The 16,804-nt window shown below is 29.1% G+C and overlaps 1 protein-coding gene and 1 long non-coding RNA gene across 2 annotated transcripts in view; one reads left to right on the plus strand and one right to left on the minus strand.

The window, feature by feature from the left end:
• Positions 1 to 16,804, minus strand: part of LOC139429878 (uncharacterized) — a 143,055-nt gene that overhangs the window by 74,777 nt on the left and 51,474 nt on the right. The window lies entirely within an intron of this gene.
• Positions 2,034 to 12,576, plus strand: LOC111420690 (neuropeptide CCHamide-2 receptor-like). The gene is made up of 7 exons (XM_023053735.2): positions 2,034 to 2,232; positions 10,787 to 10,997; positions 11,052 to 11,271; positions 11,328 to 11,688; positions 11,740 to 11,860; positions 11,908 to 12,088; positions 12,296 to 12,576. The coding sequence occupies exons 2-7, from the start codon at positions 10,789 to 10,791 to the stop codon at positions 12,443 to 12,445; spliced, it is 1,242 nt and encodes a 413-aa protein (XP_022909503.2). The 5' UTR covers positions 2,034 to 2,232; positions 10,787 to 10,788; the 3' UTR covers positions 12,446 to 12,576.

Genomic DNA, 16,804 nt, shown 5'->3' on the forward strand with positions numbered 1-16,804 from the left:
TTGTGGGTTGCATGTTTTTGACTGAGACAATTCCGACACAAATTGTGTTCTCTTGCAACTGATAATCTTTCCAGAGCTGACTTGCCATTAAAAACGTGACAGCGATATATAGGATGAGAGTCTGAGCATAAGATACATTTCAGCGATGAAGTCTTCGAATGATTTTCAATTTTTAAATTCACTGATCGAGTGGTGGGTTTTGAACGCCCAAGGGAAGTTTTATCTCCCGACGTTAATAAAACTGACTCTATTGCCTTTGCTCTTTTTTCAAGGAAGGACATCAGCTGTACATAGGTTGGAATATCTACATGAGAATATTCCGCTTCAAAGGCTGTTCGGATGGCGTCTGTTAATTTTTGCAACATTAAATTGAAAAGTAAGAAATCCCAATTGTCAACGGGGAATTCCAAGGTACGAAAACCTTCAACGTTTTCATGAAAGGTATCAATTAGTGATCGAAAACCTTTTGCAGACTCGTCCTTCAATGGTTTCACATGAAGGATTTCAAGAAAATACAAAGTGGCTAAATGCCGTTTATTATGATATCTTCCTTTTAAGGTTTTATAGGCCGTTTCATAGTTAGCCTCTGTAACAGGCAATCCTTTTAAAAGATTAAAGGCTTCTCCTTTTAAGGATGTAAGCAGATACTGGTATTTAACGATAGACGACAGAGAATTGTTTTCATGGACCAGAGAACGAAATAAATCATAAAATGTATGCCACTCCTTATAATTACCATCAAAAGTAGGTAACGAAATTTTATTCAATTTTGGTGACGATGGTGCAGAAACGTTACTAGTTGTGGCTGGTGGTGGTGAACGTTGATGAAAGAGAGCTTTGATTGTATAGTATGCAGTAGCTGCTGTTTTTCTAACTTTATCATGCTCGTCAAAGTCAGCTTCTTCAATCAGTCCAATAATTGTATTATGAGCCGTTTGGAAATCTTTATAAATGCCATCAATGTCTTGTGCTCGTTCAAGAAAAATGCTATTTTTTATAGGATCGGAAGAGGTATCTTGACCCAGGGCTAGGCATTCAAGTAGGTGGTTATAGAAACCAGTACGGCGTAAAGTGAGTTTTGTAAGTTTTTCGCTCATAATGAGATAATAAAGTAATTTTGTTTAAAAATAGAATAGAAACAAAATTTATTTAATGATTCGTAACTCGATTGATGAGAGCGAGAGAGAATGTTTGAGAGAGTGAAAGAAAGCCTAGAGAGAGAGAGTGAGAGAGAGACTTGTGGAAGGAACGAGGTATACGTATATAAAATACTTAGGATGATTTTCGTAAGGACGATTTAAAACGAAACGATTGCGACCAATGAGGTAAGGGACCAAATTGTTTACCATAAAAGGTAATGCTAAAAATAGCTGTATCCAAGTTTTTAGTTGCCAGATGTTCGAAACGTCGAACGTGGAGGATCAAAAGAAAACGCTTGGATGAAAGAAGGAAACGTGAAATGAACAGCGTAATGACGAAAAATAATGAAAATAATAAGAAAAATAAATGAAAATGATAACGAAAATAAATCCGGAATGCGATCCGGCTCGAAGGACCAATCCCCAACAGACAGATTTTTTAATTTATAGATTTAACTTTTATTCTTTTAGGAAGAAAAAAGAATAAAACAATTTTCACGTGTAATTCGAAACATAAACATTTAAGAGAACTTGAATTCTCGCAACCTCTACGTTCTATGTCGAATGAAACCGTCGAATGTAATAAAGACACGCTTGATGGAGATCTTCCTGAATTCGAGGGAAAATTTCACTTTAAATTATCATCCCTACAGAGAGTTTCTCTTTCTTTCTCTCTTTTCTTTAAGATTACAATTTTATGAAATAATTTAAAATTAATTAGTTAAAAATGAACACTTTTTAGTATAATAAAGTATAATAAAAGTTCTTTTTTGATTTAATGGGGTGATTTGTTGAGTTGATTTCCCCTCTACCCAATTTTCTATGGTTGAATTCGTGTGCAGTAACCATACCCAGAGTTGCTCTTGTCCGTCCCGGAACACTCCAGTATCCCGGAAACATCGCGAATAGAAGGATCTCGGGATACAATTCTAATTTATTTGTGTTTATTTTTCCCCTTTTTTGAATACGAATAAAAAAATTTATCGTTCTGTGATTTGTCTTAAAAAATTGTGGATTATTTATTTATTTAAAATTGAAGTGATTATTGAATTGGAAGAAAAGAAAAAATCGAAAGGAAAATTTCTAATATAAAGTAAGAAAATTTTATTTATTTAAATTATTTGTTGGAATAACAACAAATTTTATCGAGAAAAAGGTTAAAATGAATTTTTAAACATTCCGAGTTATAAAATAAAAAACCTTTTTAACTAGATTCAAATCCAACAATTTTTCCATTCAATTCAATTCTTTTCAGGTTTAAAAGACAGATAAAGTGCTGATCCTTGTAAGAATACAAATCCTGTCTCTGTTAACAAGAACTTACAGCTTTAAAGTAAATCCAAAGAAATTCCCTTTCTTGGTTATAATACATTAAAATTTATTATTGAAAAAAAGTTTAAAGAGTTAGATTAATTCAGATTTTATGATGAAAACAAAACGAAGGGATCTTAATCTGTATAAAAAGCGTGCGACATCGCCCTTTCTAGGGATTGAGAATTATTTTTGTAGAGTGTAACCAGTTAAAACTTTATTTAATTATTCCCCGGAATGTTATCCTGAACATTTCTCAATCCTCTCCTACTCTCTTTTAACTTCTTTCCCAATAACTATCAAGATCATCTTCGACATCTGATTCTCAAATACGAAATTAGGCTGAAGTTATGTTCCTAATCCTCAAACTATCTAAAGCATATTTAGGTTGCCACAGTTTCTAACTTTTGAGAAAAAAATTCTACGTCTTTTATGTATAAAAAATCGTTTTAATTCAAAACTTCTACAATCTGGAGCAAATTTAATTGTGTTGAGAATATACTTGAAAGGTTATTCTCTAAATATCACTAAAAGTTTCAGAGCAATCAGGGGATATCGATCTGTACTAGAGGAGCTACTCGAACGACATAGTGCAACCTCAGATTCCTACTCCAAGTATTTAGAATAGTTTTAAGTTGTTGCAGGAAAATTAAAAAAATCATCTTCTTCCCCACGAAATGCAGAAGGTTATAACACAAAATTGCTAAATCTACACACAGATCTGACAATCTGTTTCTGACAAAACTTCTATTATACAAACTATTTGTCTTTAATAAATACATTGCCATAAAATGTCCAAACTCAGCCAAATTCTTATCATATTGCACCTGCTATTTTCAACTGTCTTAATAAATTTTATAATCTTTTAGTCTAAATGTTTGTTGAAGATACATAACAGCTTATGTATTTTTAAATTTGTAAAAACACGAAATTCATCAAATTTTCGTATTTTTCTCGATATTTACACATCTTAGAGCAAAAATAAAAGAGAGCAATATTATTAAGAATGAAATTTGCTACAATTGTTGTTCTAAAAGTTTTTTTGTAACATATTCCGATTCCCGAGTAATACCATTGTTTGTAAAAAAACGAAATTCATCAAATTTTCATATTTTTGTATTTTTCTCGATATTTACAGATCTGAGAGCAAAAGTGCAAGAGAGCAATATTGTTAAGAATAAAATTTGCAACAACTTTTACTCTAAAAATTTTTTCACAACACACTCCGATTCCCGAGTGTTACCATTAACAACGAAATTCATAACATTTTCAATTTTCGTATTTTTCTCGATATTTACACATCTTAGAACAAAAATAAAAGAGAGCAATATTGTTAAGAATGAAATTTGCTACAATTTTTGTTCCAAAAGTTCTTTTGTAACACACTCCGATTCCCAAGTATTACCATTGTTCGTAAAAAAAAAACGAAATTCATCAAATTTTCATATTTTCGTATTTTTCTCGATATTGACACATCTGAGAGCAAAAATGAAAGAGAGCAATATTGTTAAGAATAAAAATTGCTACAATTGTTGTTGTAAAAGTTTTTTTGTAACAAACTCCGATTCCCGAATATTACCATTGCTTGTCAAAAAAAACGAAATTCATCAAATTTTCATATTTTATAATTTTTCTCGATATTTACACATCTGAGAGCAAAAATGAAAGAGAGCAATATTGTTAAGAATAAAAATTGCTACAATTGTTGTTGTAAAAGTTTTTTTGTAACAAACTCCGATTCCCGAATATTACCATTGCTTGTCAAAAAAAACGAAATTCATCAAATTTTCATATTTTATAATTTTTCTCGATATTTACACATCTGAGAGCAAAAATGAAAGAGAGCAATATTGTTAAGAATAAAAATTGCTACAATTGTTGTTGTAAAAGTTTTTTTGTAACAAACTCCGATTCCCGAATATTACCATTGCTTGTCAAAAAAAACGAAATTCATCAAATTTTCATATTTTATAATTTTTCTCGATATTTACACATCTGAGAGCAAAAATGAAAGAGAGCAATATTGTTAAGAATAAAAATTGCTACAATTGTTGTTCCAATAGTTTTTTTGTAACACACTCCGATTCCAGAGTATTACCATTGCTTGTAAAAAAACGAAATTCATCAAATTTTCATATTTTCGTATTTTTCTCGATATTGACACATCTGAGAGCAAAAATGAAAGAGAGCAATATTGTTAAGAATAAAAATTGCTACAATTGTTGTTGTAAAAGTTTTTTTGTAACAAACTCCGATTCCCGAATATTACCATTGCTTGTCAAAAAAAAACGAAATTCATCAAATTTTCATATTTTAGAATTTTTCTCGATATTTACACATCTGAGAGCAAAAATGAAAGAGAGCAATATTGTTAAGAATGAATTTTATTACAATTGTTGTTCCAAAAGTTTTTTGTAACATACTCCGATTCCCGAATATTACCATAGCTTGTAAAAAAAAAACGAAATTCATCAAATTTTCATATTTTCGTATTTTTCTCGATATTTATACATCTGAGAGCAAAAATGAAAGAGAGCAATATTGTTAAGAATGAAATTTGCTACAATTGTTGTTCTAAAAGTTTTTTTGTAACATACTTCCTTTCCCGAATCTTACCATTAATAGCTTGTAAAAGAAAGAAAATTCATCAAATTTTCATATTTTTCTCAATATTTACACATCTGAGAGCAAAAGTACAAGAGAGCAATATTGTTAAGAATAAAATTTGCAACAACTGTTACTCCAAAAGTTTTTTCACAACATGCTCCGATTTCCGAATGTTACCATTAACAACGAAATTCATCAAATTTTCATATTTTCGTATTTTTCTCGATATTTACACATCTTAGAGCAAAAATAAAAGAGAGCAATATTGTTAAGAATGAAATTTGCTACAATTGTTGTTTGAAAAGTTTTGTTGTGACATATTCCGATTCCCGAGTATTACCATTGCTTGTAAAAAAAACGAAATTCATCAAATTTTCATATTTTCGTATCTTTCTCGATATTTACACATCTGAGAGCAAAAGTGCAAGAGAGCAATATTGTTAAGAATAAAATTTGCAACAACTTTTACACTAAAAGTTTTTTTCACAACACGCTCCTATTCCCGAGTGTTACCATTAACAACGAGTCATCAAATTTTCATATTTTTGTATTTTTCTCGATATTTACACATCTGAGAGCAAAAATGAAAGAGAGCAATATTGTTAAGAATAAAATTTGCAACAACTTTTATTCTAAAAGTTTTTTTACAACACGCTCCGATTCCCAAGTGTTACCATTGCTTGTAAAAAAAAACGAAATTCATCAAATGTTCATATTTTCGTATTTTCTCGATATTTACACATCTGAGAGCAAAAACGAAAGAAAGCAATATTGTTAAGAATAAAATTTGCAATAATTCTTGTTATAAAAGTTTTCTTATAGCAAGCTCCGATTCTGAAGTGCTACCTTTAATAACTTGAAAAAGAAACAAATTCATCAAATTTTCGTACTGTTCTCGATATTGACGCATTTAAGAGCTAAAGTGCAAGAGAGCAATATTGTTAACAATAAAATTTGCAACAACTTTTATTCTAAAAGTTTTTTTACAACACGCTCCGATTCCCGAGTGTTACCATTGCTTGTAAAAAAAAACGAAATTCATCAAATGTTCATATTTTCGTATTTTCTCGATATTTACACATCTTAGAGCAAAAACGAAAGAGAGCAATATTGTTAAGAATAAAAATTGCTACAATTGTTGTTCCAATAGTTTTTTTGTAACACACTCCGATTCCAGAGTATTACCATTGCTTGTAAAAAAACGAAATTCATCAAATTTTCATATTTTTCTCGATATTTACACATCTGAGAGCAAAAGTACAAGCGAGCAATATTGTTAAGAATAAAATTTGCAATAATTCTTGTTATAAAAGTTTTCTTATAGCAAGCTCCGATTCTGAAGTGCTACCTTTAATAACTTGAAAAAGCAACAAATTCATCAAATTTTCGTACTGTTCTCGATATTGACGCATTAAGAGCTAAAGTGCAAGAGAGCAATATTGTTAACAATAAAATTTGCAACAACTTTTATTCTAAAAGTTTTTTTACAACACGCTCCGATTCCCGAGTGTTACCATTGCTTGTAAAAAAAACGAAATTCATCAAATGTTCATATTTTCGTATTTTCTCGATATTTACACATCTTAGAGCAAAAACGAAAGAGAGCAATATTGTTAAGAATAAAAATTGCTACAATTGTTGTTCCAAAAGTTTTTTTGTAACACACTTCGATTCCAGAGTATTACCATTGCTTGTAAAAAAACGAAATTCATCAAATTTTCATATTTTTCTCGATATTTACACATCTGAGAGCAAAAGTGCAAGAGAGCAATATTATTAAGAATAAAATTTGCAACAATTTTTGTTATAAAAGTTTTCTTATAGCAAGCTCCGATTCTGAAGTGCTACCTTTAATAACTTGAAAAAGCAACAAATTCATCAAATTTTCGTACTGTTCTCGATATTGACGCATTTAAGAGCTAAAGTGCAAGAGAGCAATATTGTTAACAATAAAATTTGCAACAACTTTTATTCCAAAAGTTTTTTTACAACATGCTCCGATTCCCGAGTGTTACCATTGCTTGTAAAAAAAACGAAATTCATCAAATGTTCATATTTTCGTATTTTCTCGATATTTACACATCTTAGAGCAAAAACGAAAGAGAGCAATATTGTTAAGAATAAAAATTGCTACAATTGTTGTTGTAAAAGTTTTTTTGTAACAAACTCCGATTCCCGAATATTACCATTGCTTGTCAAAAAAAACGAAATTCATCAAATTTTCATATTTTATAATTTTTCTCGATATTTACACATCTGAGAGCAAAAATGAAAGAGAGCAATATTGTTAAGAATAAAAATTGCTACAATTGTTGTTCCAATAGTTTTTTTGTAACACACTCCGATTCCAGAGTATTACCATTGCTTGTAAAAAAACGAAATTCATCAAATTTTCATATTTTCGTATTTTTCTCGATATTGACACATCTGAGAGCAAAAATGAAAGAGAGCAATATTGTTAAGAATAAAAATTGCTACAATTGTTGTTGTAAAAGTTTTTTTGTAACAAACTCCGATTCCCGAATATTACCATTGCTTGTCAAAAAAAAACGAAATTCATCAAATTTTCATATTTTAGAATTTTTCTCGATATTTACACATCTGAGAGCAAAAATGAAAGAGAGCAATATTGTTAAGAATGAATTTTATTACAATTGTTGTTCCAAAAGTTTTTTGTAACATACTCCGATTCCCGAATATTACCATAGCTTGTAAAAAAAAAACGAAATTCATCAAATTTTCATATTTTCGTATTTTTCTCGATATTTATACATCTGAGAGCAAAAATGAAAGAGAGCAATATTGTTAAGAATGAAATTTGCTACAATTGTTGTTCTAAAAGTTTTTTTGTAACATACTTCGTTTCCCGAATCTTACCATTAATAGCTTGTAAAAGAAAGAAAATTCATCAAATTTTCATATTTTTCTCAATATTTACACATCTGAGAGCAAAAGTACAAGAGAGCAATATTGTTAAGAATAAAATTTGCAACAACTGTTACTCCAAAAGTTTTTTCACAACATGCTCCGATTTCCGAATGTTACCATTAACAACGAAATTCATCAAATTTTCATATTTTCGTATTTTTCTCGATATTTACACATCTTAGAGCAAAAATAAAAGAGAGCAATATTGTTAAGAATGAAATTTGCTACAATTGTTGTTTGAAAAGTTTTGTTGTGACATATTCCGATTCCCGAGTATTACCATTGCTTGTAAAAAAAACGAAATTCATCAAATTTTCATATTTTCGTATCTTTCTCGATATTTACACATCTGAGAGCAAAAGTGCAAGAGAGCAATATTGTTAAGAATAAAATTTGCAACAACTTTTACACTAAAAGTTTTTTTCACAACACGCTCCTATTCCCGAGTGTTACCATTAACAACGAGTCATCAAATTTTCATATTTTTGTATTTTTCTCGATATTTACACATCTGAGAGCAAAAATGAAAGAGAGCAATATTGTTAAGAATAAAATTTGCAACAACTTTTATTCTAAAAGTTTTTTTACAACACGCTCCGATTCCCAAGTGTTACCATTGCTTGTAAAAAAAAACGAAATTCATCAAATGTTCATATTTTCGTATTTTCTCGATATTTACACATCTGAGAGCAAAAACGAAAGAAAGCAATATTGTTAAGAATAAAATTTGCAATAATTCTTGTTATAAAAGTTTTCTTATAGCAAGCTCCGATTCTGAAGTGCTACCTTTAATAACTTGAAAAAGCAACAAATTCATCAAATTTTCGTACTGTTCTCGATATTGACGCATTTAAGAGCTAAAGTGCAAGAGAGCAATATTGTTAACAATAAAATTTGCAACAACTTTTATTCTAAAAGTTTTTTTACAACACGCTCCGATTCCCGAGTGTTACCATTGCTTGTAAAAAAAAACGAAATTCATCAAATGTTCATATTTTCGTATTTTCTCGATATTTACACATCTTAGAGCAAAAACGAAAGAGAGCAATATTGTTAAGAATAAAAATTGCTACAATTGTTGTTCCAATAGTTTTTTTGTAACACACTCCGATTCCAGAGTATTACCATTGCTTGTAAAAAAACGAAATTCATCAAATTTTCATATTTTTCTCGATATTTACACATCTGAGAGCAAAAGTACAAGCGAGCAATATTGTTAAGAATAAAATTTGCAATAATTCTTGTTATAAAAGTTTTCTTATAGCAAGCTCCGATTCTGAAGTGCTACCTTTAATAACTTGAAAAAGCAACAAATTCATCAAATTTTCGTACTGTTCTCGATATTGACGCATTAAGAGCTAAAGTGCAAGAGAGCAATATTGTTAACAATAAAATTTGCAACAACTTTTATTCTAAAAGTTTTTTTACAACACGCTCCGATTCCCGAGTGTTACCATTGCTTGTAAAAAAAACGAAATTCATCAAATGTTCATATTTTCGTATTTTCTCGATATTTACACATCTTAGAGCAAAAACGAAAGAGAGCAATATTGTTAAGAATAAAAATTGCTACAATTGTTGTTCCAAAAGTTTTTTTGTAACACACTTCGATTCCAGAGTATTACCATTGCTTGTAAAAAAACGAAATTCATCAAATTTTCATATTTTTCTCGATATTTACACATCTGAGAGCAAAAGTGCAAGAGAGCAATATTATTAAGAATAAAATTTGCAACAATTTTTGTTATAAAAGTTTTCTTATAGCAAGCTCCGATTCTGAAGTGCTACCTTTAATAACTTGAAAAAGCAACAAATTCATCAAATTTTCGTACTGTTCTCGATATTGACGCATTTAAGAGCTAAAGTGCAAGAGAGCAATATTGTTAACAATAAAATTTGCAACAACTTTTATTCTAAAAGTTTTTTTACAACACGCTCCGATTCCCGAGTGTTACCATTGCTTGTAAAAAAAAATTCATCAAATTTTCATATTTTCGTATTTTCTCGATATTTACACATCTTAGAGCAAAAACGAAAGAGATCAATATTGTTAAGAATAAAAATTGCTACAATTGTTGTTCTAAAAGTTTTGTTGTAACATATTCCGATTCCCGAGTATTATCAATGCTTATAAAAAAAAACGTAATTCATCAAATTTTCATATTTTCGTATTTTTCTCGATATTTACACATCTGAGAGCAAAAATGAAAGAGAGCAATATTGTTAACAATAAAAATTGTTACAATTGTTGTTCTAAAAGTTTTTTTGTAACACACTCCGATTCCCGAGTATTACCATTGCTTGTAAAAAAAAAAACGAAATTCATCAAATTTTCATATTTTCGTATTTTTCTCGATATTTACACATCTTAGAGCAAAAATGCAAGAGAGCAATATTGTTAAGAATAAAATTTGCTACAACTTTTGCTCTAAAAGTTTTTTTGTAACATACTCCGATTCCAGAATATTACCATTAATTGCTTGAATGATGAATTATTTTAAGAAGATTTTTAGGGTTCAAGTTCTTACTTTACGTACTGCGATAATGATAAATTATAGCCATTGTTAAGGATTGCACCAATATCATAAATTGTGCTAAACAGTTGACATAAAGAAATTTTTCTAGTTTAAATTCCTTTTTCTATCTCCTTCCTAGATATACCTAGACCAGTTATTTCGTCATTTTCATATCTCCTTGTGACCTCGTTTCCGAATAGTTTTTCCGCAAAGATTTTCATATTTCCAAATCTCTAAAAATCTTTATAAGCTACTTCATAATATTACTTAACCCATTTTTTTTAGAAATGGATGAGTCCGTTTTAAACACATCATTATCATCTCTACCACCCCTAGTAACAACCCCAGGTTCCGAATATGTACCATATGATCAACGCCCTGAAACGTACATAGTTCCGGCGCTGTTCTTCATGATATTTGTGGTTGGAGTTCTCGGAAATGGAACTTTGGTCGTTGTATTTCTAAGACACAAACCGATGCGAAATGTACCAAATACGTAAATATTAATTAATCAATTAATTAATTCGGTTTATTTAATTATTTCTTTTAGATATATTCTTTCGTTGTCTTTGGCTGATTTATTACTAATTTTAACTTGTGTCCCATTTACTTCGACTATTTACACGGTGGAAAGTTGGCCATGGGGGGTTATTTTATGTAAAACTTCCGAGGTAGTTAAAGATATCTCAACGGGCGTTTCCGTTTTTACACTCACAGCTTTATCAGCTGAAAGATATTGTGCTATTGTAAATCCTTTAAGACGATTGCAGGTAAAATTAAATTAAATTAATTAATTTTTAATCTTTTTTTTTTGGTTTATTTTTAGACGAAACCCTTAACGGTGATGATTGCGGTGTTAATATGGATTTTAGCTATAATTTTATCAATTCCCGATGGTATTTTTACCGATATTACTTCGTACACTGAAAATTCTTCGTCGAATGCGATTCACATTTGCACCCCATTTCCCGCAACGGTAACGACCGCTTACAAAAAATACATAATTGCAGGAAAAGCGTTGGTGTTTTACATCGTGCCGCTTTTTGTAATCGCTTCCTTTTACATTTTGATGGCCAAAAAACTTCACGCGAGCGTTAACGAAATCCCCGGTCAATTACAGGGGCAGAGTTTATCTCAAATACGAGCTAGAAGAAATGTGGCTAGAATGGTTTTATGTTTTGTGTTTTGTAAGCATTCAAATCATGGAATCACAAATGATTGATTTTTAATTTTTTTAGTGTTTTTTATATGTTTTCTTCCCTACCACGTCTTTTTCTTATGGTTTTTTTTCCACCCAACGGCGGAATCTGATTATAACGAATATTGGCACACTCTCAAAATCGTTGGATTTTGTTTGAGGTAAAAATTTAAAACAATCTTTTTATCCTAATAATTCTTTGTTGTAGTTTTTCTAGTTCTTGTGTTAACCCAGTCGCTTTATACTGCGTAAGTGGGGTTTTCCGACAATATTTTAACCGCTACTTATTCTGCAAGGACCAAAGAAGACTGCAAAGAACGACACCTTCATCCTTACTTGGTAATTGCGAAACAAGTTTTAACTCAACTTACAGAAAAAACACCACGCAGGTAATTTTGAATCATAAACTAATAAACCTTTCGTGGTTGTGAATCGAAGGGGTTAGTAAACAACGAGAAACCACTTCAATGGGCTTTATCTCTGTTAATTCCGAGCTTGTTGTGGGATTTGGTAAACGTTGTAACATAATTTTTTTAAGATTAAATGAATTAATTTGTTTGGGGGTTAAATTAAGAAATTCTTTTTGATTGTTTTAGGGAACGACGGTCGAATCTTTTTGTATAAAGCGTAAAAACACGATTTTGACGAACAAAAAATGTTGTGAAGCAACGATTGTTAGCATGGAACCACTAAGTAATGTAAAAAATAAGGAAGTTATTGGAAAAAATAAAATGTATGATTGTTAAATAAAAAATAAATAATAAGGAAAAGAAAAAAACATATCGTTTCGTCACGAAAAATGAAAATAATTTTAATTTATAATTAATTAATAACTTATATGGTTCGTAAATAATTATAAATGTTGTCTATATCGTAATTTGTTTTTTATTTGTCCTTTATTGATTAAAAAAGAAAAACGTTAAAAAGTCAAGTCAAAGTTTGAGTTGATCAACATATTCATTGAAATCGATTCAATTTGGGATACCAAGTAATTAGAATATTAATTTTCGCGCCTGAACGGATATCGTTATATTAATCGACCGTGCTTCATTGAAATTTAAATTATAATTCAATTTTGTACTATTTAAAAGTTTAATTTTTAAACTATTTGTTGTAATATAGAAAAATGAAATAAAAATAAAAAGTTAAAAAATATCGGGAAAATTTGCACAAAATGCAATAAGAAGGATGTGGATTGTAATAAATGAAGCTAAATTATTATTAAAGTTGGATTAAAAAAGTAATTAAATGAAAAAATGTCGAAAATGAATGTTTTAAGAGAAATGAAAGTTTCTAAGTCTTTGGAAAATCGGCTTGGAATTATGAAATTTGGACAAATTGCAATAAAAAGGGTGTAGATTCTAATAAATAAAGCTAAATTGTTATTAAAGTTGGATTAAAAAAGTTTTGGGTGATTAAATCAAAAAATGTCCAAAAATGAATGTTTTAAGAGAAATGAAAGTTTCTAAGTTTTTGGAAAATTGGGTTGGAATCATGAAATTTGGACAAATTGCAATAAAAATGGTGTAGATTCTAATAAATAAAGCTAAATTATTGTTAGAGTTGGATTAAAAATGTTGTGGGTGATTAAATCAAAAAATGTCTAAAAATTAATGTTTTAGAGAAATGAAAGTTTGTAAGTCTGAAAAATCGGGTTGGAATCATGAAATTTGGACAAGTTGCAATAAAAAGGGTGTAGATTCTAATAAATAAAGCTAAATTATTGTTAGAGTTGGATTAAAAAAGTTGTGGGTGATTAAATCAAAAAATAACCAAAAATGAGTGTTTTAAGAGAAATGAAAGTTTGTAAGTCTTTGGAAAATTGGGTTGGAATCATGAAATTTGGACAAATTGCAATAAAAAGGGTGTAGATTCTAATAAATAAAGCTAAGTTGTTATTAAAGTTGGATTAAAAAAGTTGTGGGTGATTAAATCAAAAAATGTCCAAAAATGAATGTTTTTGGAAGAAATGAAAGGTTCTAAGTCTTTGGAAAATTGGGTTGGAATTATGAAATTTGCATAACTTGCAATAAGAAGGGTGTAAATTCGAATAAATAAAGCTAAGTTGTTATTAAAGTTGGATTAAAAAAGTTGTGGGTGATTAAATCTAAAAATGTCCAAAAATGAATGTTTTTGGGAGAAATGAAAGGTTCTAAGTCTTTGGAAAATCGGATTGGAATGATGAAATTTGGACATGTTGCAATAGGAAGGGAGTAGATTCTAATAATTAATGTTAAATTATTATTGAAGTTGGATTAAAAAAGTTGTGGGTGATTAAATATAAAAATGACCAAAAATGAATGTTTTTGGGAGAAATGAAAGGTTCTAAGTCTTTGGAAAATCGGATTGGAATCATTAAATTTGGACAAATTGCAACAAAAAGAGTGTGGATTCTAATAAATAATGCTAAATTATTGTTAAAGTTGGATTAAAAAAGTTGTGGGTGATTAAATCAAAAAATGTCTAAAAATTAATGTTTTAGAGAAATGAAAGTTTGTAAGTCTTTGAAAAATCGGGTTGGAATCATGAAATTTGGACAAGTTGCAATAAAAAGAGTGCAGATTCTAATAAACAATGCTAAATTGTTATTAAAGTTGGATTAAAATAGTTGTGGGTGATTAAATCAAAAAATGTCCAAAAATGAATGTCTTAAGAAAAATGAAAGTTTCTAAGTCTTTGGAAAATTGGGTTGGAATCATGAAATTTGAGCAAGTTACAATAAAAATGATGTAGATTCTAATAAATAAAGCTAAATTATTGTTAGAGTTGGATTAAAAATGTTATGGGTGATTAAATCAAAACATCTCCAAAAATGACTGTTTTAAGAGAAATGAAAGTTTTTAAGTCTTTGGAAAATTGGGTTGGAATCATGAAATTTGGACAAATTGCAATAAAAAGGGTGCAGATTCTAATAAATAAAGCTAAATTATTATTAGAGTTGGATTAAAAAAGTTGTGGGTGATTAAGTCAAAAAATAACCAAAAATGAGTGTTTTAAGAGAAATGAAAGTTTGTAAGTCTTTGGAAAATCGTGTTGGAATCATTAAATTTGGACAAGTTGCAACAAAAAGAGTGTGGATTCTAATAAATAATGCTAAATTATTGTTAAAGTTGGATTAAAAAAGTTGTGGGTGATTAAATCAAAAAATGTCTAAAAATTAATGTTTTAGAGAAATGAAAGTTTCCAAGTCTTTGGAAAATTAGGTTGGAATCATGAAATTTGGACAAGTTGCAATAAAAAGAGTGTAGATTCTAATAAACAATGCTAAATAATTATTAAAGTTGGATTAAAAAAGTTGTGGGTGATTAAATCAAAAAATGTCCAAAAATGAATGTTTTTGGAAGAAATGAAAGGTTCTAAGTCGTTGGAAAATTGGGTTGGAATTATGAAATTTGCATAACTTGCAATAAAAAGGTTGTAGATTCTAATAAGTAATGCTAAATTATTATTAAAGTTGGATTAAAAAAGTTGGGCGATTAAATCAATAAATCTCCAAAAATAAATGTTTTTGGAATAAATGAAAAGTTCTAAGTCTTTGGAAAATTGGGTTAGAAATTATGAAATTTGGACAAGTTGCAATAAAAAGGGTGGAGATTTTAATAAATAATGCTAAATTATTATTAAACGTGGATTAAAAAAGTTATGGGTAATTAAATCAAAAAATGTTCCAAAATGAATGTTTTAGAAGAAATGAAAGTTTCTAAGTCTTTGGAAAAACGGGTTGGAATCATGAAATTTGCACAAGTTGCAATAAAAAGAGTGTAGAATTCTAATAAGTAATGCTAAATTATTATTAAAGTTTGATTAAAATAGTTGTGGATGATTAAATCAAAAAATGTTCAAAAATGAATGTTTTAAGAGATATGACTGTTTCTAAGTCTTTGGAAAATTGGGTTGGAATTATGAAATTTGCATAACTTGCAATAAAAAGATTGTAGATTCTAATAAGTAATACTAAATTATTATTAAAGTTGGATTAAAAAAGTTGTGGGTGATTAAATCAATAAATCTCCAAAAATAAATGTATTTGGAAGAAATGAAAGGTTCTAAGTCTTTGGAAAATTAGGTTGGAATCATGAAATTTAGACAAGTTGCAATAAAAGGAGTGTAGATTCTAATAATTAAAGCTAAATTATTGTTAGAGTTGGATTAAAAAGGTTGTGGGTGATTAAATCAAAAAATGTCCAAAAATGAATGTTTTAAGGGAAATGAAAGTTTCTAAGTCTTTGGAAAATTGGGTTGGAATCATAAAATTTGGACAAATTGCAATAAAAAGGGTGTAGATTCTAATAAATAAAGCTAAATTATTGTTAGAGTGGGATTAAAAATGTTATGGGTGATTAAATCAAAAAATGTCCAAAAATGAATGTTTTAAGAGAAATGAAAGGTTCTAAGTCTTTGGAAAATCGGCTTGGAATGATGAAATTTGGACAAGTTGCAATAAGAAGGGTGTAGATTCCAATAAATAAAGCTAAATTATTGTTAAAGTTGGATTAAAAAGGTTGTGGGTGATTAAATCAAAAAATGTCCAAAAATGAATGTTTTAAGGGAAATGAAAGTTTTTAAGTCTTTGGAAAATTGGGTTGGAATCATAAAATTTGGACAAATTGCAATAAAAAGGGTGTAGATTCTAATAAATAAAGCTAAATTATTGTTAGAGTGGGATTAAAAATGTTATGGGTGATTAAATCAAAAAATGTCCAAAAATGAATGTTTTAAGAGAAATGAAAGGTTCTAAGTCTTTGGAAAATCGGCTTGGAATGATGAAATTTGGACAAGTTGCAATAAGAAGGGTGTAGATTCCAATAAATAAAGCTAAATTATTGTTAAAGTTGGATTAAAGAAGTTGTGGGTGATTAAATCAAAAAATGTCGAAAAATGAACGTTATAGGAGAAATGAAAATTTCTAAGTCTTTGGAAAATTGGGTTGGAATCATGAAATTTGCATACCTTGCAATAAGAAAGGTGTAGATTCTATAATAAAGCTAAATTATTGCTAGAGTGGGATTAAAAAAGTTGTGGGTGATTAAATCAAAAAATGTCCAAAAATGAACGTTTTTGGAAGAAATGAAAGGTTCTAAGTCTTTGGAAAATTGGGTTGGAAT

The sequence above is a fragment of the Onthophagus taurus genome, chromosome 5 (assembly GCF_036711975.1).
Source record: "Onthophagus taurus isolate NC chromosome 5, IU_Otau_3.0, whole genome shotgun sequence".
In the NCBI taxonomy this organism is placed as follows: Eukaryota; Metazoa; Arthropoda; class Insecta; order Coleoptera; family Scarabaeidae; genus Onthophagus; species Onthophagus taurus.